The 27,962-nt window shown below is 42.9% G+C and overlaps 1 protein-coding gene across 2 annotated transcripts in view; it reads left to right on the plus strand.

Moving 5' to 3' along the window:
* The first annotated feature begins 566 nt into the window (after positions 1-566).
* Positions 567-27,962, plus strand: part of LOC310848680 (tumor protein D52-like) — a 34,848-nt gene continuing 7,452 nt past the window's right edge. Inside the window, exons 1-4 of one of the 2 annotated variants that reach the window (XM_083748095.1) lie at positions 567-879; positions 23,460-23,575; positions 24,951-25,099; positions 26,507-26,608. In XM_083748095.1, coding sequence (XP_083604221.1) covers positions 846-879; positions 23,460-23,575; positions 24,951-25,099; positions 26,507-26,608 — 401 coding nt within the window. In that variant the 5' untranslated portion in view covers positions 567-845. The remainder of the gene's footprint in view (positions 880-23,459; positions 23,576-24,950; positions 25,100-26,506; positions 26,609-27,962) is intronic. The other variant, XM_083748094.1, reaches the window with a different exon arrangement.

Raw genomic sequence — 27,962 nt, forward strand, 5'->3', positions numbered from 1 at the left:
CAAAGAAATGCTGGATTCAATCCTAGCAGCAAATAAAGGCCGCCCCGCGCCCAATCCCAGATGGTAGCAGATTCTGCTTATCAGTCAGTAGTGAAGGCACTCTGTGCATGCTCAGGAGTGCTGTCACCTCCAATGTCTTGTCTCAGCAAATGGGTTTTCTGGGCTGAACCATAGCTGTCAACCTTCCCATTTTTTTTGCGGGAAATTTCCTTATTCCAGCGCCGTTTCCCGATGCTTCCCCGGATTGTTAGATGTAGACTGTCCCCTGCACAGTGGAGGCTACTGATCCCTTATTTTCAAATCTGAAAGTTGACAGCTATGGGCTGAACCCTTTTAGGGACAAACCCCACTTGGCACAGGAGGATGTCTGTTCTCACACACACACACACACACACACACGTGTGTGCTCTCTCTCCCTCTCCCTCCCACACACATAGAGCCCCGCACCGTTACTCTTGCGCACCCCTTAAAGAGGCACCTCCGAAAGGAAACGCAGCCAGTCCCCGCTCGCGCTCCCCTCCCACACACCTGCCGCGCACCTTTCCGCCGCGCGGGCCAGGCGGGGCAAGAGCCGCTGGTCAGGTGGCTCCGGCTGCCTGCCTGGCTGACGTGGACGCCAACAGGAACCCGCCCTATATGAGGCGCGGGCGGGCGTGCCGAGTGCGGCGGAGCGAGGAGCCGAGCGCCTGCAAGGGTGGAGGAGGTCGGACGGGGCGGGCGGCGACGAGCCGGCTGCTCTGCTGCTGCGCGTCCCCTCGACGTTTCCCCTCCTCCTCCCCGCTTGCTCCCTCTTGGCACGCCCCGAAGAGGAAAAGGCGCCCGCGAGAGAGAGCGTCCTGAGGGCGATGGCTGCCGAAATGGACCCCAACAGCGAGCAAGGTAAGGGAAGCGGGAAAGCGAGAGGGCACTTCCTCCCGCGCGGGGGGCGGGGACGGGCATTGTTCGGGCCTCGCTCCGACCGGCTTTCTTTCCGCCGCGCCCCCCTTTCCTGTTCAATCGCCCCCACCTCCCTCGCTAGCAGTTTTTGCGCTTTTCGCGCGCGGGCTCCCCTTCTCTGTTCGGGGAGGCGCGGCGCTTAACTCCGGGGGGGGGCGTGGGAGAGAGACGAGCAACTGCTCTTGGCCCTCGCCGTGCGTGCAAAAAGGAAAAATAGGGGGTGTAAAAGTGCACGTTGTTTTTTGGGGGAGGGTGGGCGTGTCGCTCGGGTTGGGGCTCCCCCGCCAAGCCGCCCCCCTCGCAGCTCCGCTGGAGGCCTCTCTCTCTCCCCGCGGGTCGGCTCCGCCCTTCGCTCTCCTGCCTCGCAGCACGAGTCCGAAGAGAGTCTCTAGTGGAAAAGAGGAGCGAAGAAGGCGGCAGCTCGCCTCGCAGCCCCTCTGGACCTTTCCGGGGGGGGGGGGGGGCGGGCGTCGAAGCACTCGGCCACCCCGTGCTTATCTGGCTCGCTTCCTTCGGCTGCTGCTGCTGCTTCTTCCCCCTCCTCCTGCTTGTTGCATCCGGAGGCGGGAACTGGCTGGCTTGGAGATTTCTATGGCTCCGTGAATGCAGCTGTCGAGCAAAGTCTTCCTGTCGGCGCAAGATGGGCTTGGATCTCGGGGGTGGCTGGGGGGGGGGCGCCGTCGTCGTCAGTGTGGCTCTTGGCTATAGACGCGCGTCTGAAGGGCGCAGGAAGAGAGAGGCCAGAAGTGGGACGACGACGACGACCTGTGGCTTTCCATATGTTGTTGGGTCACCACCACTCTAGCACCCCTTGATGTTGGCCTTGTTGGCTGGGGCTGATGGGAGTTGTGGGGCACCCCACATGTTGTTGGGCTGCCTATCTGAACAGCTTGGTTAGAGCGTGGCACTGATAACACCCAAAGTTGCAGGTTTGATCCCCGTAAGGGACAACTGCATATTATCGCATTGCAAGGGGTTGGAGTAGATGGTCCTTAGGGTCCCGTCTAACTCTTATGATTCTATGAAATCCCATCAGCCCCAACCAGCATGTCCAGTGGTCGGGCCTAGCCTCATCTGGAGGGCCACAGGCCCACTGCCACTGATCTAGGAACAGAGGTACAGTTCCTTCCAGGAGGCTGCTAGATGCCAAAATGGCATCTTGGAAGACTTGTACCTAACCCTGTGTGGGCTGGAAGGGGGTCTTCTTTCCAGGCTTGAGTTGGGTGGTTTGAAAGGGTCTGAGGCAAATGGTGTGGGGACAAAGCAAAGTGTTTCAGAGGAGACACTAGATTCCTTGCCTCTCCCACCCGTCATTTGTCGTCTTAGGCATTTGCAAGCCTGTAACACACCCTTTCTGTTCTGCACCCTACATTAGGGCACTGAAGCCTTTACATTTGTCTTGTGTGTATGTGCAAGTGAAAAAGAAAAGCAGAGAGATATTTTAGAGTATGTTCCATTATTCATGTTCGGGTATTATGGCACATTTATTGCACTTTTACTTTTATTGCTGTTTGAGAACAGAAAGCAACACAACACCCACCCTGAGTTTCCATTTGTCTTTTTGTTCGCTTGTGGTCTGCCTGCTTTTCAGACACCCAAGGCTGAGCTCCTTGGATCTGCTGTGACAATGGTAGCCTAGGGTGTGTGACTGAGGAAGAGACAAATGCCTGGGAAAGCCTTTTTGAAGTTTTCCACTTGCTTCAGCTGACTTGAGCAGTTTGTGGGCTGTGCTGAAGAAGGCAAAATACTCCTAGCACAGCAGGTGCCAAATGCCTCTGTGTGGCCAGCAGCAGCCACAGGTCTTCTGGTGACCATGTGACTTGGCTTGCCCAGGATAAAGCAAGAGAGCGCTGATTTCTTCCTGCATCTCAGAGAGGTGGCTAGGGCCTCATTTTGTGTTTGTGCAGGAGAGACAGACTACCCCACTAAGTTCTCTGGTTTGTTTTAGGTATTGGGATCTTCTGAAAGGAAGTAGTAGTCCGTCACTTTATGGCAGGCATTAGAGCCCCAGAGATCAAGAAATTATCACTGCTTCAGAGTATCTTCAAAGCTCAGCATGGGCCGTGGAAACCAAATAATGGCTAACCACCAAGGTCACTGAAATAGTATCATTCAGTGAGACTGCAAAACAACTCTAGTTCAAGGTCTTACAGTCCTCTTTCATGCTTTATATAACTATATAACACTCACAATTTCCTTTTAGATTGTCTATTACATTTGTGTTTCTTTTCTTTACATTTCATTTTTTTCAAATGTAAGCTGCTTTATTTTTATAGGAAGATGGGTAGAAATGAATAATGCATTAAAATGGATCAGGGTGCAGACCTCCTAATGAAGTTGGTGGCAAAGTGCCCATTTCTAAGGAGCAGGATTGTGATACTTGGTATTTCAATGAGGCTTGCTCAGATTTTAGTTTTATAGCCTATATGTGAAAGATATTTAGTCAGCAAAGTTGAGCAGTTGAACACCAAGGGTCACATTAAAAACATCTAATAAGCTGGACTGGTGCAGCTGAGTGGGATGTTTATGCTAGATCCACATTAGCATGAACTAGGAGGTTGCATGGCTTGCGTAGCTGCTAGAGCAGTTACAACATCCCAGATGAAGCTTATGAGGTTATTATGGGTCCAAAATGACAGCTGTTGAAAGTTATTTTTGGGTGGTATAGAAAATTCCCAGAATGATGTTTTTCAAATGGAACTATAAATTTTGTTCATTTACAGTCCCTCGTGATAATAACCAATGCTGCTACGTGTTTAAAATTTAGTAGGTCTTAGAGCTGGAAAGCTAAATTTGCCTGTCTCTTCCATTATTTTCTCAGTCATTACAATGAACTCCTGAAAACTGGTCCCTAACCTTCAAAAAGAAAAGAAGAAAATCAGTACATTATAACAGGGGTTGGCAAGGTTTACCTTGCCTGGGCCAGTTTACTCCAGTGGAGATCCCTCCACAGGCCGGATTGCGCCCGTGTGTGAGTGTGCGCGCCTGTGATTTCCAGTGTCTGCGCAGACACGATTTCCAGTGCCATGGAAGTGAGTCCCCGTGCCGCATTGTGCCGGTTTAGCGCAGTGCGTGGGGACTCATTGAGCAGGTGGCTTGGTTCGGGGGTGGCTCATGGGCCAGTTTAACGACCCCCGTGGGCTTGTGGCCCATGGGCCTTAGGTTGCCTACTCCTGCATTATAATCTGCATAAAGCAGGCCTCCCCATTTGTCCTGCCAGACCATTTTGGGCAAGCAACCTGCCAGTACAGTGGACCTCACATTTATGATGTCAGATGTAAAGCAAGTAAAAATCTGGCCTTGCTGAAATGGAGTTTGCAGGTCACCGCTGATCAGCTGATTGTTGGGTTCTACTAGGCCCCTTGCAAACCCTTTTGCCAAGACTCCTGCAGGCAAGAGAAGTTCACCTGACATTATGATATCAGGCAATTAACAGGTGGGTACCTCTGTTCACTTATAAAGCTTGGCTTGTGAGGGTTGGTGAAAATATCTGCTGGCCAGATCTGATTCTCCACCCTAGCCTAAAGTGTCAGATGCTTGACCTGGAAATACCTTGAGCTATAAGGCTGAGCAATTTTAGTGTAGGAAACGTAAAATCTCGCCAGTGTACTATAGTCCTGTGTATCTCAAAGTAAACATGCTTAGGATTGCTCTGTATTTATTTTGTCATATAAAATGACCACTATTCGCATAATTTCAAAAGTGGCTGATCTGACAGTACATAGAAGTTAACTGTTGTCAAAAGACAGTTCCACATTTAGAGTTTCCCGTTCTTTTACTAAAAGGTCAATAACAGTGGGGAGGCGCAGGGGAGAATTTAGATAGTGACCATGGCACTGGGGAAGGACTGCCAGATGATGTTTACCATTTTCCAGGTGAAAATTGAACTCCCTTCCCCCACAAGCTATGTGCTCAGTAAGCAAAGTAGACTGTTCTCCTACAGATGACTGTTTTCATCCTGTGGGCAAACAGCTCTGAGGGTCCACATTTAATTGGGGGAAATGGTATGTAGGAAGAAAGAGTTTAACCTCCTTCCCCAGTGCCAAGAATTATTTTGGGCTACTGTTAGTGCTTTAAAGCGCATGCACACACAGAGAGAAAATCCTATTTGTGTATTTCTTACGTCACATCTTGTTTGGCCCTCATGCGTTCAGTCACATCTGAGTAGCCAATATTTACTAGGAATATTTTTCATAACATGGAATGTGGCTTCTAACAGGTCTAAAGTAGATATTACTTGAGCTGCTTATCTTCAATTTGTCTTGCTGTTTCTGCCAGTTCTGCTATCAAGGGTAGGTGATCAAGTGTCAATCCGATCCGTGGATATCAGCAGTGCTCCCTCGTCCTTTTGATGCCGTTTCAGCGTTTCTGAAGAGTTCATGCCTGCTGAGCTATTTCTGCTGACTTCTGCAGAGCAGCTGAATCGAGTACAGTTTTCTGTCTGTGGCTGGGATTCAGACAGAACTGACGGCAAGGAATATAACTTGCAAAATGGCCATGTTTAAGTTATTGGGAAGATTGCACTTAGAAGGCACAAGTGTTGACCTGTGATATATGGCAGAAAAGTTTCCACGGAAGAATGTAGCAATGGAAAAGTTTACACTTCTAGGAATTTTCCACTGCTATATATTTCTGTGGAAAATATTTCATTTTAAAGAAATGCATTTTGTGATAAGCTAGTTAGTACAGTGTGTAGCTGGTATTTTGTTAAAGCTAAAATTGTTTAAATGCCCTGGGATTCTTTCAAATGAAAGGCGGTTTAGAAGTGAAATAAACAAATGAAATCAAAGTTATAAGTAACTTTACTTCAGATAACTAGCACTAGGAATCACATATATTTATGTGCCCCAGTTCTTGAGGAATGCTAAAATTAGTACGGTATGTTAACAACTCTCAATTTCTCTTAAAATATAAGCAATGCAAGGGAAACAACAAGCTGTTGAATTGTATCCTAAAATATCTACAAGTATTTCCAATAAAAATGTCTAAATAAATATTTGAATTTCTTTTAATATAATATTTAAACCATACTAAGTGTGCTTTATTTACAGCACCCTCTCCAATAGCATGTCGGTTCCCTCTTACTTGCCTTTTCTCTCTACACTTAAAAACCCTGAAATGTTGTAGTCTTTCCTCATACGGAGGTTCTAGCTCCATAAACACTTGGCTGGAACTTTTTCCAGCTCTGCAATAACCTTTCTGAGGTGCCATATATTTCTAAAATGACATTCATTATGATATTGGCAATTTTATTTTCAATCCCTTTTCCAATGATCCCCGACATGGAATGTACCTTTTTCACAGCTGCTGCACGCTAGTTTGCCATGACTCCCAATTTGAATGCTAGCAGTTCAAACATCATAAATATAAAGTTAAGAGTTTTTGTCCCAGTGTGCTGGCACTTGCTGACATTGGGTCATCTTTGCCATTTTGATGTCAGAGCCCAGTTTGGAGAGAGTCTTTTGGAGCTTCGTGCAATCCTTTGTTTTAACCACCCTGAACAATTTGGCATTAGGAAGCTTGCCCACTTCACTGATCACCTCTATCTCTAGATAACTTATGGACAAGTTTTAAAAGCTCAGATTCACTGAACCATTGAGCACCTCACCTCTTACATCCCCACAGAGTCAGATGGGTGGCATATATATAATAATTTTTTGTGACAATTGTCCATTTGTTTTTATTCTCCGTTTTCTGCTCTTTACACATCCATAAGAGGACTTGTCCTCTTATCCCATGACTACTAAGCTTACTCATGAGTCTTTGATGAGGGGCTTAATAAAAAGCTTGTTTGGAAGTCTTAGATTGCAATCCGCACCATGCCTACTCAGAAGTAAGACCCATTGAATTCATTGAGGATCATTCCCATGTAGGTTTGGTTCAGATTGCAGTTTATAGTACACAGGGTTGACTGGATCATCTCTAAATACTTGTTGACTCTCTGAGAACTCTGAAAAGTTAATTAGTGCTGGTTCTTCTGCAAGATTCATTCTTCTTTATGCTTAGTAATTCTGTTTTTAATACCAGTTAAGCTTACTGGCCTGTAATTTCATGGATCTCTCTTACAAAATGGGTGTTGCAATGAATACTTTTTAGTCCTTTGCTATAGAAGCTGATCTTTGAAGAAGAACAAAAATGGTCTCTTGACACATCTGATAGTTCAGGCAACAATGTCTTCTGTTGTGAAGGATGCAGATAATTCATTCAGCTTTTCTGCAAATGCCTTCCCCTCTTGTAGCAAACATTTTACTTTTTTGTAGTTGGTGATGCATAAAAAGCTCCCAACAATACCAATGGGAGGTTTGTGTGTTTTTAAAGCTACTACTATTTGTGACACTGGGGAGAGACTTATTCAGGGCCACAGCAGGGTTGAATGTTTCAACATCTCTCTCTATGTGGGTCCAATCTGGATCAAGGCCCTGTGCTTGTTTTCAGTTTTTAAGAATTCTGACACCAATTCAAGTGACACAGTTAAAAGGAATGTGTAGAACATGCTTGTTTCTATTCATATTGTCATGTCTAGAATTAAGAGTATCGTGTACAGTATTATTGCCATTTGGGTGGCCACCTGTCATAGCTGCTTTAGCTGAGATTCCTGCATTTGCAGGGGGTTGGACTAGATGACCCTTGGGGTCCCTTCCACCTCTACAATTCTATGATTCTATCTCAGGGATGACTAATCTGTGACCTTCTAATATGTGTTGGGCTTCAACTCCCATCAGCTTTAGCTGGCATGGCCAATATTCAGCGTAATTTCTGCCATGCTTTAGAGACATTCTGGACCTATTCAGCATGCATAAGTAATGACTCTGTGGGTGTACATGGTCATTCCTGGTGCATCCCCTCTGCTGATGAAAATTATGCAAAAATGACAGTTTTATTGTACTCTTGGCAACTGTGCAGAATCAGCTTCAGTTAGAATGAAGTGTTAAACGTCTCATGACATTGCCAATTCTCTTTCCTAGGGTTTATTATAGTACCTTCAGACAATGTTCCAAAAATATGTTTGAAGTGGGAAGACCAGTGCTAGGGGAGGTTTGCCTGCCAGCAAAGCCTCTTCAGTATTTTTGGCATAGTGGAAGATAAGATAAACTTTATGCAGGACAAATGAGTGTTTAGACTCCCATTTGACACTTTTAATGGTTTGGAAATACTTTCCCTAACTTTGCCAATATGCATTGAGCAAGTCATCTTTTTTTAGCTTGTGTAACAGCCTGGTCTAAAACTTGCCATTTTGTCTGCATAATTAGGACTTGCTATCCTTCACATCAACACCCACTTGCCACTGGTATTGCATTTCCCTTTAATTATGCACCATCATTTGAGTAATAAGGAATAATGCACCTCTACAATACCCTGCACAAGAGACAGCAGTCCATGAAAACCAGCAGAAACAAGGAAGAGTAAGGAAAAGGCATAAATGCAGATCAGTGCGTCAGATTGTTAGACCAAAGTCTCCCTACAAATTATCAGTGCAAGCTATGGGCTTCCTAGAGTTTTGACCCTGGATTCCTAGTTAAGGATTCCAAACCTGTTCAAAGGGCCATGTGCTGATTTTTTGTACAAAAGATTTTTTTGGGGGGGGGGCACTGCCAATAGACCTTCATTATGTATTGCCTGAATCTGCACAATGATAGGAAAAGGGGACCTGCCAACAGGGAATGAACAAATTATTCTCCCATTCCTAGGAATGCGGATATGGGCAGTGTAGGAGTTTTGTTTCTGTTTGAGGCCACTGGAGTTTCAGCAAACTATAAAGTTTGGGCAACTACCCACGTTTTCAAGGGAGAAACCAAACTATCAAAACTCTTTGTTTTCCTCTTCTGAGACAGTGTTTTCAGAATACAACAATCTGACTAGGCAGTAGCTGCTTTCTGGGGCTCATGTATCTTTACATTCTCAACTGATTTTGACAAATGATTGAGCAAAATTGAGCAGAATCCCTCTGAAGAGGGGAGGATGTCTCAAAGCACTTGTGGAAAAAGCAAACAAGACTTGCAGTGCCTGAGCAGCTCTAAAATACGAAATGGGCAGGCCCTGGGCTTAGTTTGTCTTACGTGGCCCAAGGTGTGAGTGCATGTCCACCTACTATTAATTTGAACTGCACATTTCCTTGTATGTGTCCTGGTAATCCTATTGCATTAAAGGCATAGTTTAATCTGGATATAGGTGTCAGAGCAATCTTTACTTGCAAGTAGGGCTTCCAAGATTGATACTTGTATTATAGTAAGAACTTTCGGCATTTTCATGCATCCTAGTGAGGAAAGAGTGCTGTACAGTGGTACCTCGGGTTACGTATCCCTCTGGATATGTAATCTTCGGGTTGCGAATGTGGCAAACCCGGAAGTGTATACTTCTAGGTTTTGCCGTGCGCGCATGTGCAGAAGCGACCTGCACACATGCAGAGAAACGCTCAATAGTGCCGCACATGCTCGCAGAAGGGCGCCTCTGGTTACGGACTCTTTGGGATACGGCCGGGCCTCAGGTACGGATCCCGTCCGTAGCCAGAGGTTCCACTGTACTGTATTACAGCCTTTTAAAACAAGCCCACAAGAGCTATTGATATGCAGTTTTAACTGACCACAGAGGAGGGCAAGCTCCCTTCTCCACAGCCAGCATAGAAGCACAGACTGCTGACCTCTTTGCAGGCAAGTACCCAAAAAGAGAGTCTTCTATCAAGCAGATTGACATTACTGGTCCATACACTTATCAGCATAGAATTCTGTGCACTATGACGGCCAGGTGAGTTGTTAACCACGAGTTAAAATGCAAATCTGCCATACTGTTCTGGGTGCACAAGCACCAGTGTGGAGTCAGTCAGTGTTGGATTATGACCTGGGAGACCAGGGCCCCAATCCCCACTCAGCCAAGAAGCTTACCGGGTGACCTTGGGCCAGTCACCATCTCTCAGCCCAACCCTCACAGGGTTTGTTGTGAATATAGAGTAGGGAGGAAGACAACCATGTACACAACCTTCAACTCCTTGGAGGAAAAAGTGGAGTATAAATCTAATAAATAAATAATAAAACAAAGTGGAGTCACCGAGTACCAAACACATGCTTACTTTATTAGAACAGCACCTTAAAAGCACAGTAAGTAATTCTAATGCGCCTTACGATCTAAAGTACATAGGATAGCTAATTTAGCATCAGGGAGTCAAGTCTATGGATCAGTTGGGAATAAAGTCTTAATATCTGTGATGCAATGCTATTTGCAGCTCCCAATTTCACAGTACCAGCCTTTTGACCTGGTACGGTTAATGCAAACGTGGATTTGTCAAGGCTGTTCTTGTGACAGCTTTCTTTAAGCACACTTTTTTTAAAAGCAGTCTTTACTGACGTAGAAATCAACCTCTTATGTCTAGCTTTAATGTCTTTGCAAAAACCTGAGGACTTTGTGGGCTCTTTCACAACACTGACAAAAGCTAGACAATACCAATAATGCTATGTGTAAACTTCCTCTTGTTGCACCTGTTGCTTAATGTCTGCCCTTCAGTGCAGGTGAAAACCAGGTTTCAACTAAATGGGTTGAATTGCAACTACATGGAGATTTCTGGGTGCTGGGGTGGCAATGGACATTTCCATCGAGCCAGGTGACTCACTCTCAGCAAGAGATGCACATCTTCTGCTTCTGCGCCGCCCCACAAATCATGGACTGGGCATCTTAGTCCTCCAGCATCACATCAAGGAAAGTAAGTGCAGGGCTGAGTACAGGTACATTTTACTGTGCTGTCGCGTTTCCACAGGCTACCTAGGTGGAATTCACAGGCTACAATTAAGAAACCTCTGCCTTGGTCCATAGTTAATACTTTGTCCATTTCTCCTTCTTGCCTACTGAAACAAGTGAATTGTTGTAAGATCAAGCAAGGTAGTTGAGATCATAGAATCACAGAATTGTAGCGTTGGAAGGGATCCCGAGGGTCATTTTTAGTCCAATCCCCTGGCTAATAGACATTCTGTTGTGACGACTGTAACCTAGGTTTCAGGGGCCATTTCATGCCTAGCTTATATAGCTATGTGTTTCTAACACTTTATACAGTATTCTGAAGTGAATCGCTTCGTAAAAGTACAGTTCAGAGGAAGTTACTAACTTCAGACTCATGACAGCTGGCGAAACAAAACTAGCTTTTAGTAGTTGTGATTAGTATCTCATGACTGTCTTGCTCGATTTCATGCAACAGCCTTACTGTACGTTAAAGTCCATTCTGTTTCAAAATATAAATGGGGCAATCTAGAAAACATAGGCTTTCCTGTCAGAAGGATTTAATTCTAGTGGTCCTGGGCCGAAGTGTATCTCTTGGATCAAGAAATGACATATTCACGTAGAAGTGCTTTATCTGAACATGAGTGCATGTGGCTAATTTGTGACACCTTGGTCTTTCCATGGTGCGGAGGAGAGCCACTGTGGTTTAACCATAGAGTGGATTATGACTTTCAGATGGACAGGGTTCGAATCTACACTTGGCCATGGAGCTCACTGAGTGGCCTTGGCTCAGTTACTATCTCTCAGATGTAACCTACCTCCCAAAGGTGGTTGTAAGTATAAAATGGGCAGCGGGAGAACCTTGAGCTACTTGGAGGAAAAGGCACTCTGTATATGTAATAAATAAATAAAATACCAACAGTTGAATAGACTCTTGACATTGTAATAATTGACAGTCTTACTGATCTTGGGGTGTTAAAAGCCATACTGGGTCTAGAGAATGAAGAATAACATTAAAGGGCATTATTTTACCTAGTGCAGAAGGTATTCTCCCCGCCCTCCGAAGAAATCCACGGCCACATTTTCTCAAAGGGATCCATTTATTTGCTTTTCGAGCAGGGCAAGAACCACTCCTCTCTGTTTCTCATCTGTCACTAGGGCTGTCAGAAGGCCTTGCTTCCCATTCTGTCCTGCATTCATTACACACAGCAGTGTTTCCATTCTGCTGCAGTTTGTCTCCCACCAGAAACTCAAGTTGTCTCACTGCCTGTTGCGGCAAAATTCTTGTCTTTATGTTATCCCATCTTACTCATTTCTGTGCAAAGAAAACACAAGTATCATTTGCAGACTGGAGGCAGCTGTTGGCTGCTGTGGGAAGTAGGATCCCCCCAAAAAGCTTGTATAGATAACGCTACATTAAGTTAAAATTTGCTTTGCCGTATCCATGTCCTTGTAAACTAGCAAACAAAACTAGTGTGGAAAACAAGGGTTGAATAGACACAAGTCTAGAAATCCGAGTAGCTTTGTATATATGTTTGTTTTGGTGCACAATTTTTTGTATGCAGTTTTGCATGTAAATATTCATCCAAACACCCCCCCAAAGCATACAGACACAACAGAATGTCAGTAGGGGGAGCTCTCTTACTTTATTTTTATGGCTGTATGGTATTCTGTATAAAAATGCAGAATGTGTAGAATGCTTACACTCAAGTGTTTTAAGTTTGTAGAAAATTATGTTTGTGCAATTTCTGTGTAAGTGGATGTTTGCTAAAGACATCTTAATAAATACTGGTGATTGTTTATGTGACCTTGAATAAACAATAGAAAGGAATATAGGAAGTCATTTGCTGGGTAAGATTGCTTTAAAAGCTTGCATATTTTAGAAAGGCACTAGATTCTTAAGACTAGTTCTAGAGTTCCTCTGGTAGAGGTGAGATGGAAACTTAGCAGCTGTGTGCTTTATTGAGGAGAAAACCATGAACATTTGTGATATCTGCAGATAAGCTACCTTGCAATTCTTTCTTCCTGAAAAACTAGCTGTCTGGGCAACTTGTGGATACTTCTCAGCTTCTGAACTGAAAGATCAGCCAAGAAAGCTATGAGGTGTGGTTGTGCAACCCTTGTTTGCAATTATAAAAGCAACTGTTTGATAGCCCCACCCCATGGAACTGGCTTTCGCGTTCAGGTGGACAAATATTTGCACAATTGCACCTAACTTACCTGTGCAAGAGCGTGGGTGGAAGTGGCATCTGCATAGCATGCCATGTTTAGAAGATGGTAGAAGATTTCTCTTTGATTATTGACATATGGGCCAATTACTTGTTCTGCATGCACACATTTAACTGCACCCTGATAGGGCATTTCGTCTCTGATTTTGGCTACCAATGAGATTGTACATATTGAGTCATCCTTACGTTGACCTTCCGTCCCTCAGATAACAGGGCAATACAGTGGTGCCCCTCAAGACGAATGCCTCGCAAAACGAAAAACGCGCAAGACGAAAGGGTTTTTCGGTTTTTGCGTCGCTTCGCTAGACGAATTTCCCTATGGGCTTGCTTTGCAAGACGAAACGTCTTGCGAGTTTTTTTTCCTTTTTCTTAAAGCCGCTAAGCCGTTAATAGCCGCTAAGGCGCTAATAGCTGTGCTTCGCAAGACGAAAAAACCGCAAGACGAAGACACTCGTGGAATGGATTAATTTCGTCTTGCGAGACACCACTGTATAAATAACTACCATTACACAGCACTGTTTTGTTGTATAGAGACTCCATTTTTGGAAACCGAAACCATACGCCGTGGGTGAAAACAGGATCCAGTCACTCTAGTCTTACATGGGAGGGGGAGCAAAGTGAAAGGAGCGTTAACTTGCTCACAATTGTTCAGAATCTATTAGTGCTTTCCCATGGTAGAACTGCTGTATCACATTATATAGTCCAAGGGTAACTGGTATTTAGCGGCATCTTCCAGTATTCAGGAAATACTGCTTCTTTACAGTTATGCAATGGGCATAAAAGATTTAGGATGCTGGAGTCTTGCAGATGCTTATAGACAACCAAATGGCACCATACTCACCACCCCAAACTGGGATCACTTCTCTTTCTAAAACTCAGAAATACAAAATGGATGTACATGCATGTAGCTAACACTGTATTTTTCTTGCTTAGATTGAGCGGACTAAAGGTGGAAAAGTAGTCTAGGAAACGGGGCATTGAGGTTCGGTTTATAATCACCCCCCAATTTACAGTGTTTTACAATATTTCTGTACCATTCGATAGCCAGGGTTCTCTTTCTGACTTATAAAAACGTTACTGTGCTGTCTTAAGTACTGTATAAATAAATATTTAGCCATATATTCTGAATTTGTGTAACTTGACATTCTTAAAATGTGCTTTTAAATTGCCAAGTACATACTGTATTCTGTTTTCTGAAATTTCTGTTAAGCACCACTTCAAAAAACACCCATTGAAGTTTATAAATTTGTAAATAGATAGATACATTAAAAATAAAACATAGAAGACTGAGAGTAAATTACTGAAACAGCTGCAGGCATTCATAAGTTGCAGAGGGAAAATCTTCAAAACTTTGAAACATTTCTCACAACCTTCTATCACTCTTTGAAAACAGTGTTGGAAAACATATTAAATTGATTTTGATATTAGAGCTATTAACTTTTTTCCTGGTCTTGAAAGGCTGCCTGTAGTTGCACCCTAAGCAGGTTTTCACGCTTTGTCTTTCTGGATTCTCCATGGTGGGATATGCTCCAGCCTTCCGCACATCCTTGGAACTGAAGTGGACAGAGATTGCCCTGGCAGTTGTGCAATTCCGAAATTTAGAGGGAAGGATACGTGCTTGTTTATTTGCTGTATTGCTTGGGAGTTCCTCAGCTGTGCCGTGACCCAGTAATTGCAAGGCTACGATTCTATGCACAGAGGCACAGCATAAGACTGGGAATGTGGAAAGGGGTTTGGGTGACCGATGTTTTTGGCTGGTTGTCAAAATATACCTTGTTTTCTAAAAGGAGTCCTTGCAAATGATGATGACCGTCACAGCTGGAGCGTTATTCCTCAGTTGCTATATTCAAAACTTCTGTGCTGTTTCTTCACTCTAACTAAAGACCTGGTCCAGTTCCATAATAATGTTTCATTTTGGACCTGATGTTACCAGACACTTCCTGGTCTTTACGGTTTCCTCGGAGTGAAATCTGCAGAGAAATAAATGGGCTTTAATGCCATTCTTAGGGCTGTAGTTAAGCACACAAAATAGGAAATGTTCCTTCAAATCTTTAATGAAAGCAAGGGATGCCAAGATCATGTCATTCATAATCTAGTTTTATTTCTTTACTTGAAACACTTAAAACGTTAAAATCAATTCCTTTTCTCAAATAATAGTCTCCAAGCTACTTGAAAATGACATTTCAGAACCAAACTTTATAGCCCTTTGTAGAAGATAATCCTCTACTAGATAAAATCCTCTTAAATATATATTTATTTGAACACACTCCCCCCCAATAGTATGGAGTGTCTCGGCTTCTCTCTATTCCATTTCAGCCTCTAAAACAAATTGGAACAGAGACGTCAGAGCTGTAAGATGCAGTTTATGTAAGAATGATGCTTCTAGTTTCGTGGCTGGCTGCCAGATGGACACAGAGGCCAGCTTTGTGATGTATAAGCTAAAACAAGTTTATAATGCTACCTGCTTTCAAAAATAGCAGTCACTTCAAAGGCAAGAATCTGCTTTTAAATACATTAACAGTTCCCGAAGCACAACCTCCACAATCGCTGGCTGTTCCTGTTCATATACACCTTGACTTGATCCAGGATGTTGACTTATTCTAGTTATCCTTTTGTCCATCCTGTCTCCCCCCAAAAGACATAGAGGACTTTTGGAAGAAGGAAGATCTCACATTCCACTGAGTGTGGAGTCACTGTTCCTCTGCTGCTGTCTCAGATGTTTTAAGTTCTAGTGGGGAGAGTATAATCTGATCAAGCCCCTAGGTATAACTGTCTGGCAACAGCAGAATATCAGGAAAAGCTAGTCTTTTGAGCACTTAGAGGAAGACGATGCAAACCTGCATTTCTAGTGCTGTAAAATGAGCACCTTCCCCTTCTTGCTCTTGAGAAGCAGTTGAATCCTGAACTGAATTGGGCTGCTTCAGAAAGATTCAGGCCTCTTTTGATGGAAAGCAGTTGTCCTCTGAGTTATCCTGTTGCTCCCAAAGCCTTTGGCCTGCTTCACAACTGTCACTGTTTAAAATTGCTGCGTTTCTCAAATTTAGCGTCTAGGCATTGGCGGGGGTGGGGAGTAGTTTTGTGACCAATGGGTCTAGCTTTCTGCCAGGAATACCTTTACTAGGGCTCTGCTTTTTACTACTAGTCCCAGTTCTTTTGGAAGGGATGTGCCATAGGTGTCAACTGAGTATAAAATAAAAAATTCAATCTGTTTTTAAAATTCTCTGCTGGAATTTTGCTGATGACTTACCCTTGATGTTTCCATCTGCATAGAAATTGCCCAAAGACTAATCCAGACAAAGCCTTGGATTTACTGAGATGGACTTTGGTTTTGAAGATGAAGTGGGTTGTGTACGAGGTGACTTTCTCAAGCGCCAAAGTGGGATCCATACTGAAACTTGTACAGTATTTGGTACATGGTAGTTGCTAGTATGCCCAAAAGCAGGAGTGAAGGATTTCTTTAGTTTGGAATATAACTCTGAAAATGTTGCTACTTGCAATTGCAGACCTCCTTTGCCTTAATTTTTCTGCAGGACTTCCCATGTTATGACAATAACATTGAGGGATTATACTGAAAACTACACTGTAGTAGGTTACATTGAGATGTTTCCACACTTGCAGGTTGCTCTCATTCATCATTTAGCTACACACCTGGTGGGAAATTGGGGATACTACCCCTTGATGTTGGGAAAGATTGAGGGCACAAGGAGAAGGGGATGACAGAGGACGAGATGGTTGGACAGTGTTCTTGAAGCTACCAACATGAGTTTGACCAAACTGTGGGAGGCAGTGGAAGACAGGAGTGCCTGGCATGCTGTGGTCCATGGGGTCACAAAGAGTCGGGCACGACTAAACAGCTCAACAACAACAACAACACCACCACCACCAAAGCCAACATGGTAAGATGGACCAGGAAGTTGTAACTTGCTATATTAAGGAGTGTTCTAACCTGTCCTGTTTTGATATGGAGGCGTGTACAGGGTGAATCTGTACTAAAGCTAGGAAGAAGAAGAAGAAGAGCACAACAACCCTCTGATGGAATGGTAACAATGCCAGCCTGTCACTCCCGGGATTAGAGCAGGTTCCTGGAGTTGCATCGTGCACTCTGTCTGTCTTAGGATCTCTCTCTCACAGACTTCTTTGTAATTATCTGCAAGCCCTCTAAGACGGGCTTTTCCAGCTCTCTGCACTGTTTCATGTGAGAGGATTCTGGATCAACCTTGCTACATGGATGCACTAGCACAAGCTGATGCCTTCTTATTAGAGTACCTGCTCTCCTTCAGCTGCCCAATTAACCGCTGACGGTTGCTAATTCAAGCAATGGTTTAGCAACTTAGTGGAAGGAAGACTAGGCTCTTCAGAAGGAAGGAGCATGGCAGTGTGCTTCAATGCCACTCAAGAAGAGGTGTTATGCTGCGTCCCCCAAATTAATCCATTTTAGTAGCATTCTGCTATAGCCATGGCCTCGGAAGGGGTGTATGAATTTTCCCCACATAGCTGTGACAGACTGCCTCTGCAGTGCAATATGTTTTTGCGTCTGTGTGTATCTATTTAGGTGGCTGCTTGCTGGTTTTCCCAGGACTGCTCCTGAGGGATGATTGGAAAAGAAACGGTGCCTCAGCAGATAATATTGCAATCCAATTACTACAACCAGCGTTGAAGACACTTGATAATGCTTGGCTGAGCCTGAACAAGCCAATTTACATTGCTGCGCATTCAGGTTAATTCCATTATAATTGGCTCAAGTGCCTTGCCCACAAGCAATATACTCTGTTGTCTCATCAACACCTCTGTAATAAAATCAAAGCTTCTGGCCCACAGTTAACAAGGAATTGTGTTAAGATTCAACTGCAGTAGGTACTTACAGGCTTGTGAACAAGTGCACTGTGGGGTTGTGCTCCAGAACTTCTCTGCACCTTCTCAACAGACATATACTGGCTCCAAACTCTTTGGAGAAGGAAAGCACAGTTGAATGCTGAGGGTGGAGCTGAACATGAAGTGCCTTCTGTATTGCCTTGAAATATCCACCCCAGCCTTGAAGGGAGGGTGGTAGTTGTACAAGATGATCAGCATTTGAAGAGGAATTGTACCTATTGTCAGTCCTCCCCAGCTCCTTTATATTCACTATTTTAGAAAATGTTGGGTTGGGAGTACAGATCTTTAAATAAAGCATCCAGAAATGTGGGGTGGTGGTGCCATTTGTAAGCACCAAAAAAGAACCAATTAATGAACAACATGGTACATCCAATTTCTGTTGGTGCATGTGGCATATTAATGACCACTGAAGTGTTCAATGAGATTGAAAGGAACACAAATAACTCATGCTATGTTTTTTGTATTATATTCCTTAAAAGGTATGAATACCTAGGTACTTTAAAAGTCAGTCCTATTCTCTCCCTCACTCCTACAAATTGTCCTTTCCCTGTAACTTTATTACTCTTGCAATAATACTTTTTAGAGGCTTCCGGGGGCTTTAAATGACCTGCATAACTATCAGGGATCAGTGTGGTAATCCATCTAAAAAGAAGCTCAAACTTTTCCATGAAGGCACTCGGCATATGGAATTGTCTCCACTTTGAAACATGGCAAGCACAAACTTTGATGGGCCTGCAGTGCTTATTAAAGATGCATCTGTCCACCTAGGCATTTGGAGGTTAATATTGAGCTTGGGAGGTATGTTCTGTGGATTGTGATGTACCTTATATATTGATGTGTTGTGTTGTATTCTTGTGAACCGCATGTTGATTTTCTTTAAGCTCTTTTGAGTTCTTAAAACCATGTGTCTGTAACACAACACTAGCAAGATGCCCACTCAATACTTGAAATGTGGCTCAAGTATAGAGGAGCTCTTGCATAATTCTTACGCTGTGAACCGTCCTAAGATCTTCAGATGAAGGACAGTATACAACTCTGTAACAAATAAATAAAATATAAATAAATAAGCCAGCTTTTTGTGCAAGGGTTTTGGGGCGGGGGAAGAGGCCTGTAGTGCAGTTGTAGAGTCTTGCATGCAGAAGGTCCCAAATTTAATCCTCAGCGACTTCAGGTGGGACTGACAGAGACACTCTACCTGCAACTGGGGAGAACTGCTTCCTGTCGGTGTCAACAGTATTGACTGAGATGGAACAATGGTCTGATTTGGTATAAGGCAGCTTCCTATGTTCCCCTCCAAAATAATCACCACCACTTAAGTTTTGGACCAAACCCTAAAAAATGTGTCTTGATTCCATATCCTACACAGTCAATTTAGTTCGGCATCCAGTTAGTGAATCTACTGTCCGCTTGCAATTCTGTGCCTGTATTCATTACTCATTTTCTCCCCCATTTTCTTAAATGGAACCTTTCTAAGGATGACAGTTAGCATCTTGTTTCTTCCTTTGTAAGCTATTATGCTTGCTGTTGCACTTTCCTGAACGATGGGGAGCCACATACCCCGTACCACTTCTGAGTTCAGCAGAGCTTGACAAAGGCTACATTACACGCCAGGACCTTCATCTGAGGTGAAGTCAGTCGGCTGACATATCTCTGCAGTTGATAGTGTAGAATGCACAGCAGCAACATGATGAAGCTGGAAGTAAGAAAAGGGATTGTTGCAGTCTGACAAAGAGGCACTTCACTCGTAGAAACCTGCTGTGTGCAAGCAATAAATACAGACACCCTCCCCCCCCCCCGGAAATTTGACTAGAGCTGTCTACTATATATACAAAGACACACAGGGCTGGCAAGCTACACACTGGAGAAGAAAAATCTATTCCATTAATCAGGCATAAAGTCCTACACAGATGGCTTATAGGATAGATTATGGCTGGTAATCCTTTTGTGCCCTAGAAGATTAAGAATATCCTGGTGCAACAGCAGTCAGCTGATGCTTTAAAAAAAAGACTGAAAACTCTGGTGTAATCCTGCACAGGACTGAGACTTCCCAGAGCCCATGGCAATTCAGTTTCCTGAAAATGCCTTGTTGCGTACAGTGGATTTGGGCTTACTGAAAAGTTGTAGCCTTAACCATCAGCTGCACAAACTACTGCAGTTAAGGAGTACCCGAGCCATTGCTTTTTAAGTTGGTATCCTAAACCTCACAATTATATCAATTGCTTATGGTTCTCCAGTGGAAACCTGGTACACGGTGTGAGTGCCTAGCATCTTTAAATCTGTGCCTCGGATTTTAACAAGTCAAATGACTTGTGCAAAGAAAAGGAGAGGAGAAGACCGGATGCAGGAGCAACATGAATGGCCCCCATGCATGCTGAGATCTCTGTGATGGACTGGCTGGATATGGATTTATATGAGGATTACAAATCTCCTTTTGATTTTGATACTGGAGTTAATAGAAATTATCTCTACCTATCACCTACCATGGCTTTTTCTCCTCCTGGATCTCCTGTGTTGAAGGATTCTGGTAACTGTTTTTATATCTACAGCCTTCTTAAGAGAATCCATACTTATAAGAGCAGATCATAGCTCAGTATGCTTTCTGAAAGTTATAGCCTAAGGTGTTTGTTGTTATGTGCTCTGTGCTTTTCTGCTGGAATGGAAGTGATCATAACAGGGTTCCCAGAAGTGAACAAAACATACAGTGTTAGATTTAATGAATGAAGAAATAGGGATGCACTCAATATGGAAGCAACTGAAAGCCTGATTTGAATAATAGGTAATTAAATGTTGGTGGAACTTTGCCTCAGAGCTGCCTTAAACACTATCAGGCATAGAGAATGATTTGAGAGAATGGGGAATGTTGTATTAGCATCCAGTACCAAAACAAGCTTTCACATGCATCTGACAACAAGGACTTGGGCAGAGGCTGTAAGCTTTCTGTGTTTCTCTGATCCAGGGTCAGCCAATGAGCTTCATGGCTGGGTGAGAATTCGAACCTGGGTCTCCCAGGTCATAGACCAATACTCTAACCATTACAATGCCACACTGGCTCTTAGAGACATGCACAACCAGTTAAATGTTCTTCTGGTTCTTGGTCCAGAGCTCACTTGAACTTCTCCTTTGTGCTGTATCTTGGAAAAAATGTGTGTTTTTCCCAAATGTTCATAGAATACTGATTTAGGTAACTATAGCACAGTCTTCCTTACCCTGATGTCCTTCAGATGATGTTGGAATCCAACTCCCATTGGTCCCAGCCAATTGTTGTCCAAAACATCTGGGAGGGCACTAGTTTGGGGAAGATTTTGGGAGTGGAGTCTTTGTGAATTTCAAAGTGATTATATATATTCAACATAACTGCTAGAAACTATTCCAAACAACTTAGAATAAAATTAGTTCCGTCAAATTTGAACATAGTTTGGCATATTTTCACCCTACCACCTTTTATTATGCTCAAAAAAGAATGAATAACGCTAGATTTCAGCAAACCTTTTTGCAAAAAATTAAAGGGGTGTGTGTGTGGAGAGAAATGAATTTACAAACATGAAAGACTTCCTTAGACATTGCATGCTAGGTTTTGACAGACTAGAATTTCTGGTTCTGTAGAGATGGTTTGATGCCTAAGGCACCAAACTTTTAATACTATTTCATGCTTGCAGGCCATAACTAACTTACTAAGTTATTTGGTAAAGCTAGATACTTGCCACTACAACAATTTTCTTAAAATTGGACCTTGGCATACTTTAAAAACTGATTACAGTATTTAAATAAGATTGCAACTTGGTTAGATAAAACTGAATTTGGAATCTGCACTTAGACACGCTCTGCACAACAATCTTCCTGCAGAGTGATGGGTTATTATGTACCCCATAACTACTATATACATCCTATGAAAAGTGGGTTCTTGCTGTGAATATTGGTGCTTTCTACCTTGAGTACACCTGATGGAAATTACCTCTGTGCAATTTCGTCTATGGTAATGAGATCTATGGAAGAATATATCTGAAATGCTTCTTGGCCTAGTAGGATCCTAAATGGCATTAGTAGCAATGCATGTTTAGCAAGGTGGGTAGGATTCCACATAAACTTGTTTACCGATGACCAGTGTCCTTCCAGTACTTCTAGCAATACTCTTGATTGTGGAAGAGAAGCAAATCTAACTCTTCCCCACTCCATTCTCTGTGAAGGGAAGTGACCAGCCCAGGGTTACCCATTGAGCTTCACGGCTGACTTGAGATTTGAGCCCTAGTTTTCCCAGATCCCAATCTTAACGCTCCAACTGCAACACCGCACTGACTCTCTTCTGCTGATGTGTTCAGCTGTCATTCTGTGCATCCTGAGACACCTTCCCTGCAGCGTGACTGGGAGGCAGCCAGGAGAGTTGTGTGGCACAAGAACCAAAAACCCTTTTGCCCACCATCCTTCTGGGGGATGCAAGATGGCACATTCCTGGATGGATATCCCCAATAAAGTCACAGCACAGCTAAAAATATAACTAGAATAATCTACTCGTATAAAAAATTAAACCAGAATGCACTTACTGCAGAGAACTAGAGGCGTTTGGCGGAATGTTTTAATTTGGTTGCTTGCTGGCTCATGAAAACTTAAAACACTATTTACCATCCTTTGAGGATAGGTTTTGCATAAATAATTTTTATGTTCCTGTAATGCAGAATAATTCTCAATTGGTATACTGCCTTCTTGATAGTAATCTGAAGAGAGCTTTGCAGGAAATACTTCCATTTGCTATTGGAAAAAGAACATTCTCTTTGGTATGTAGAGTGACAAGATTGTATTGGTGTTATTTACTACATCGGTCTTTAGCACCAACCTCTGATTTTCAGACTGTTCCGGGGAACCATATTGGGGGTGGTTATGTCCTCCTTGAGAAGACTGGTAATGCAAAATAGCTTTCTCACCATTACTGAACTTACTGTGCAGCTGCATAGGAGTGTTGGTTGCATTCTGGGATGCATTCTGGGCATTGGGAATGCATTCTGGGCATTGGGAACAACTTAGGACTTCCAGAAAAGGCCAGTGTTGAACGGTATACCCTCTACAGTATTTGAGTTGTTTGGCACACAGATTTGCAAGTTTCAGATTTCCAAGCTTCAGGAATCAGATTCATGTAAACCAGCGTCTTTGGTTGTCATTTCTGCGTTGTCCATATGATCTATAAAACTCTTGTCCAGTTTTTGCCCAAGATGAAGATACCATGAGGGCATGAATATGATGTGAAAGGGAAGGTGTGAAATGGGGAAATCTTGGATCACACAGAAGTAGTAAGGATAGAAGGTTTTAAGAGGTTAGATGAGGCCATGCCACTGAAATCTGAGTAGCAGTTAATTCTGATCTTAAAATAACAAAACCCTGATAAAGCAGCTCAGTGTTGTAAATGTAGTTTTTGCTTCTGCCTCTATTGGACTCTGTATTCACTGTCAAATATCGTCTGTTGTCATGCATCCATTCATTGAAACGCTCCTTACAGCAAGATAAATCAGACAGTCCTCTTATCAGGGGCATGGGAAACCTGTGACCCTTCAGCACAGCCAAAAGGTTGGGGATGATGCAGTCCAATGTGTGAGGATCTGCAAGTTCACCATCCCTGCACCATTGCAGTGGTGGGAAACCCCCAGTCTTGCTTTTCACACACCCCACCAGCCTTGATGACGAATGTTTGACAACAAAGCAATCTTAAAGTAGTGATTCTTTTTCTTTTTAAAGGTCTGCTGAAAAATGAAGTAATTCCTGAAGTTGGAGAAGATGCTGCTGCTTCAGTTAATGTTGCAGAGGCTTTGTCAGAAGAAGAACAGGAAGAACTTAGAAGAGAGCTTGCTAAGGTAAACCTGTTATGTGTGGCCCTCAAAACTGATCTGATTCACATATGTGAGCCACTGTTGCATTTAATATGGAGTTATGAGGCTGTCTTTCTGATAGTGCTGTTGGAAAATAATTTGTTTTTATAATGGACACAGTGAATGGTCTAAGGCTGTGTGGTGCTGTTCTGTAGTTAATTGTTTCTTGGTCTCAGTGGAAGGTCCATGTAAAGAAGCTCTGTGTTTGCTAGAAGAAAAGTACAATATGTATAACCTTGATTTATGGCTTAAGCTACCTCTGTATGCATGAAAGGTTCAGCTGATTTGTTTGCTTCATATATTTGGGGGATTTTAACAATTGCAAATTCATTAAAGGGAAAACAAAACAAAACAAACAAACAAACAAACAAACAAACAAACAGAAAAACACAAGAAGGACCTCCAGCTGGCTTACATTAACAATACATTTAAATATCAATGCATCCATTTTAATTTACACATATTGATCAGTATATTATTTTGCAAGCAAAAGTAGTTCCTGGTTACCTGTTGCCACACTTGCTTCGGTCAGCTCTGCCGCCTTACAGAATTAAAAAAAAGAGCTGAAGCAGAAGTTGGCATTTGGAATTGCAAATGCAGAAGGCTTTGGTTTAGAGTAAGAACACTTGAAAGACATTGCAGATGTAGCACTCACTTTGCTCTGATTGTGCCTTCAAAGCTTTTCATGTTTCTTGCTGTTAGTTCTGTGACAGTGGGACCTGAAACAAAACATAGTACTGTGCAGCGATGCTGTTCAGGAACTCAACCATTCTTTTACATTACCCTGCCCCAAATCAACATGGCCACTGAACATTCTGTCATCACCAAATTGTTTGTGGGGTTCACCGTTGCTTAGGGGTTTGCTTTTTTTGCCTGAGGGCTTTCTGTAGTTCTGTTAAAAAAACAACCAACAACCCTGATTATCTTGCAGCCTGAACATTGGGAACAGAGGGAATTATATTGCCTTCATTCAGTTACAAGTTTTAGATTTTTCTGTTTTGGTTTATGCTGTTTTTAACATGAATGTTATTTTGATTGTAAGTTGCTTTGAGTTGCTTTTGTGGGAAAAAAGCAACCAATAACCAAAAGCAACCAATAAGTTCATTAATAAGTAGATGTGAAAATTACCCATGCAATTGAATTGGGGCGCTATTAGTTGATTACTGAATCAGAATCTGTTGGTGTTTTGTCTCAAACTAAAACCTATAATTAACATATATTTAAACCCTTAAAGGATGCAAGTGTAATTTGTTCCAAACAAGGAAATGTTCGTAGTAAATGTGAAAACATCTGCTTTAAAATAATTCCTCAGTAGCTTATGCTTCCCTAGTTGATTTTCTTCATGGGCTCTATCTCGTAGGTGGAAGAAGAAATCCAGACTTTGTCACAGGTACTAGCTGCTAAAGAGAAGCATCTAGCAGAAATAAAGAGAAAACTGGGGATCAGTTCACTGCAGGAGCTGAGGCAGAACCTTTCCAAAGGGTGGCAAGATGTCACAGCAACAAATGCGTATGTTTCTTCACTTAAATTATTTTGCCTGAATGCAAGGGATGGGCTTGAGTTTCCTCGTCAGCTGAATTTGGTGGGCTTTCTCAGAGGAAGCCTTTGTTTCAGGATCTAGTGATGACAGGTTATATGTTTGTAGCGAGGGTTTCAGCAGGACCATTCAGAGGAGACCATTCTTCCTAAAACGTTGGTTTTCTGTATGCCCGAATTCTCTTCGGTGATGGGAGAACATTCAGACACTTTGCATGAAGCCTGATCTAGGAAAACTTTGTGAAGTGGTCCTTAATGTCTAGGCAAGGTTTAGTCAAAGCAGAAGGGAGCTTCTTTCTAGAGTTGGTTAAAATTGTCATACCATTAAGCATCTGGCTCTTCCAACGTTGTTTAACGACAACTCTCATCAATCCCTGGCAGCATGACCATTGGTCAGGGTTAAGCTGTAGTTCAACACACATATATTGGAGGCAGTGTTTTTTTTGGTTGTCTGTGAGATCGTGGGTGTGAGAAGGCCGTTGCAATTGTTTTTGAACATTGATGTTTTCATTGTGAAAACACTTCCAATGTATTTTATGGGAAGCAATTGATAAATGGAATCAGATACATACTTTCTTCAGTTCTACACCACAGACACACACACATCTCAACATTACATCAATTTATCATCCTCATTGTCCACTGTGGGAGCAGAATGCTGGGCTAGATACAGTTGGTCTAGACTTAAATATCATCTGCAGGACCACAGCTTCCTGTCCCTGCTCTTAAGCACGTGTGTTGAACGTGTGGTCAGATGGTTCATTCTTTGTGGTATGCTACAGTTGCTGAAAACACCTAATGCAACTGTGTGTAAAAGACTCAAAATGGCATTTTGGCACCATCATCTAAGACAAAAGAACCTGGATGTCTTGCAATTTTCTAGAACTTTTTCTGGTTAAGTCTGATAGGAAGATGAGGCAACTCTCCCAACTGTTTTCTTACCACACAAATTGTATCGTGGAGCAAATATTTTGCCATGTGTGTTGCGAAAGAGATGTGTTATTGGCAAGCCTTTTCCATTTTAAACCAAATCAGTTATTCCACATGCTCTCCTATAGATGCCTTGTTGTGACTTGTTAGTTATGCCACTTTTACCAAAAAAAAGAGGAAAGAGTTCTAAACCCAGTTTCTCTCATTTTGATAGAGGAAAGGGACGCAGGATACAAAAGCTAACTTTTCAGATAAATTTGATGTACCGAAGCTAGTGTTCACTGGAAATGCTAAGGATTGAAGAAGCTTATATAAGCTGCCTTACTAGCAATGCATGACTTCTTAATTTCAAGTGCACTAGGAGCAAAGTAATACGTATGCCTGTTCCAACACTTGTGGTGCAGGTGTTTGAGAATTGTGATAATAGGTTAACTCTTTTTTTAAATTTAGGTATAAGAAGACATCAGAAACACTGTCTCAAGCTGGGCAGAAAGCTTCTGCTGCATTCTCAACAGTTGGCTCTGCAATAACGAAGAAGTTGGAAGATGTGAAGTATGACTTTAGTTTTCCCCTCGCCTGTAGTAGTATCTGTTTACACTGCATAGGGTTTCAGCAGTGCCAAACACAAAATTGCAAACCCTTCCAGGAGTGCAGAGTTTGTGGATTGCAGCTGGGAACTGACAGCTTGATTCCATAACTAAGCTATTTATTTTGACATGAACAAGCAGGGAACTACCACCTCTGGCCTTGTGCTAATGGCATTCTATTTTTTTAATGGGTGGGTGGGGACTGTGCCACTTACATGTGAAATGGTCCCCAGTCGATTGAATGGACTAATAGTGATCCACATTGAGACTTGCATCTTCCCAATGTGCCTTGATTTGGTTCCTCCTATTCAGTTCACTTCCCAAGATAATTAGGTGCCTGAGACTGCAAATTGCATTTCCTTCCCGAGTGTTAACAAAGCTATCGCTACATTGTGCTTCTCTTTAACGAAACCCCAAAATCTGCCATCTGAAGCACACCGCCTCAACCTACCTAATAGCTGGGCCGGTACTGTACTGAATTGATAAGACTAATCCTGGAGAGCTCCTGCATCTAGATGTTCCTTTTTTGATGTAATCATGTTGGAGGAGGGTAGGCAGTAGGGAATAAAACATCAGTTGGAATGGGGTTAAACAAGTTGCATGTTCTCTCTTCTTCGGTTACTTGTACACCGGGAAAGAGAGTAGCCATCAAGCTACCGAAAGCAAGCATGTGAGAGCTGCATGAATCCCAGGCACATAGAAATAAATCAGGAACGTTCTGAGTACCTGCATTTTTGTGAAAACTAACTCCCCTCCTAGAATTGTGGCTTACAAAACTTCTTATCTTTTATTCTGTTTATATGTTTTGTACTGTTGGTGAGGTTTTCTGGGGGTGAGGGATGGAACGTGCTTGTGTTGGGTTGTAACATCTCTAGGTATCCTTAGCAGAGCATGTGTGAACTGTAACTTTGGATTCTATATCCTGGAAGCTTTTTTTTTAAGATTTAAAATATTTGCATTGCTTCTGAGGTTGAAGGGCCCAGTTGTTTTTCTTCATTAAAGCAGTGGTGGTGGGAACTTGTGATGAAACCTAATGGTATAACAGCAGCCGCACAGTGACCTGGTTTGCATGTCAAGTTAAGCCAAACTTTGACTGAACATGAATGTATGAAGATGTGGACGCTTGAAGAGCTTGCAGTCGCATTGCTCCTCCTTGGTCCTTTTATAGCTGTTGCACTGCAATAAGGTTTAGCTTAGCATGTCACCCGAACCTGGACATGTCATTAAACAAGCTGTAACCAGCTTGCTTTTGGCTGCACCCATGGCTAATATACAGGGAGCTTAGCATGGTGTCCCAATCTGGGCTTGTGTTTAAGCTT

The sequence above is a fragment of the Podarcis gaigeae genome (assembly GCF_964106915.1).
Source record: "Podarcis gaigeae genome assembly, chromosome: 7".
Lineage (NCBI taxonomy): Eukaryota > Metazoa > Chordata > Lepidosauria > Squamata > Lacertidae > Podarcis > Podarcis gaigeae.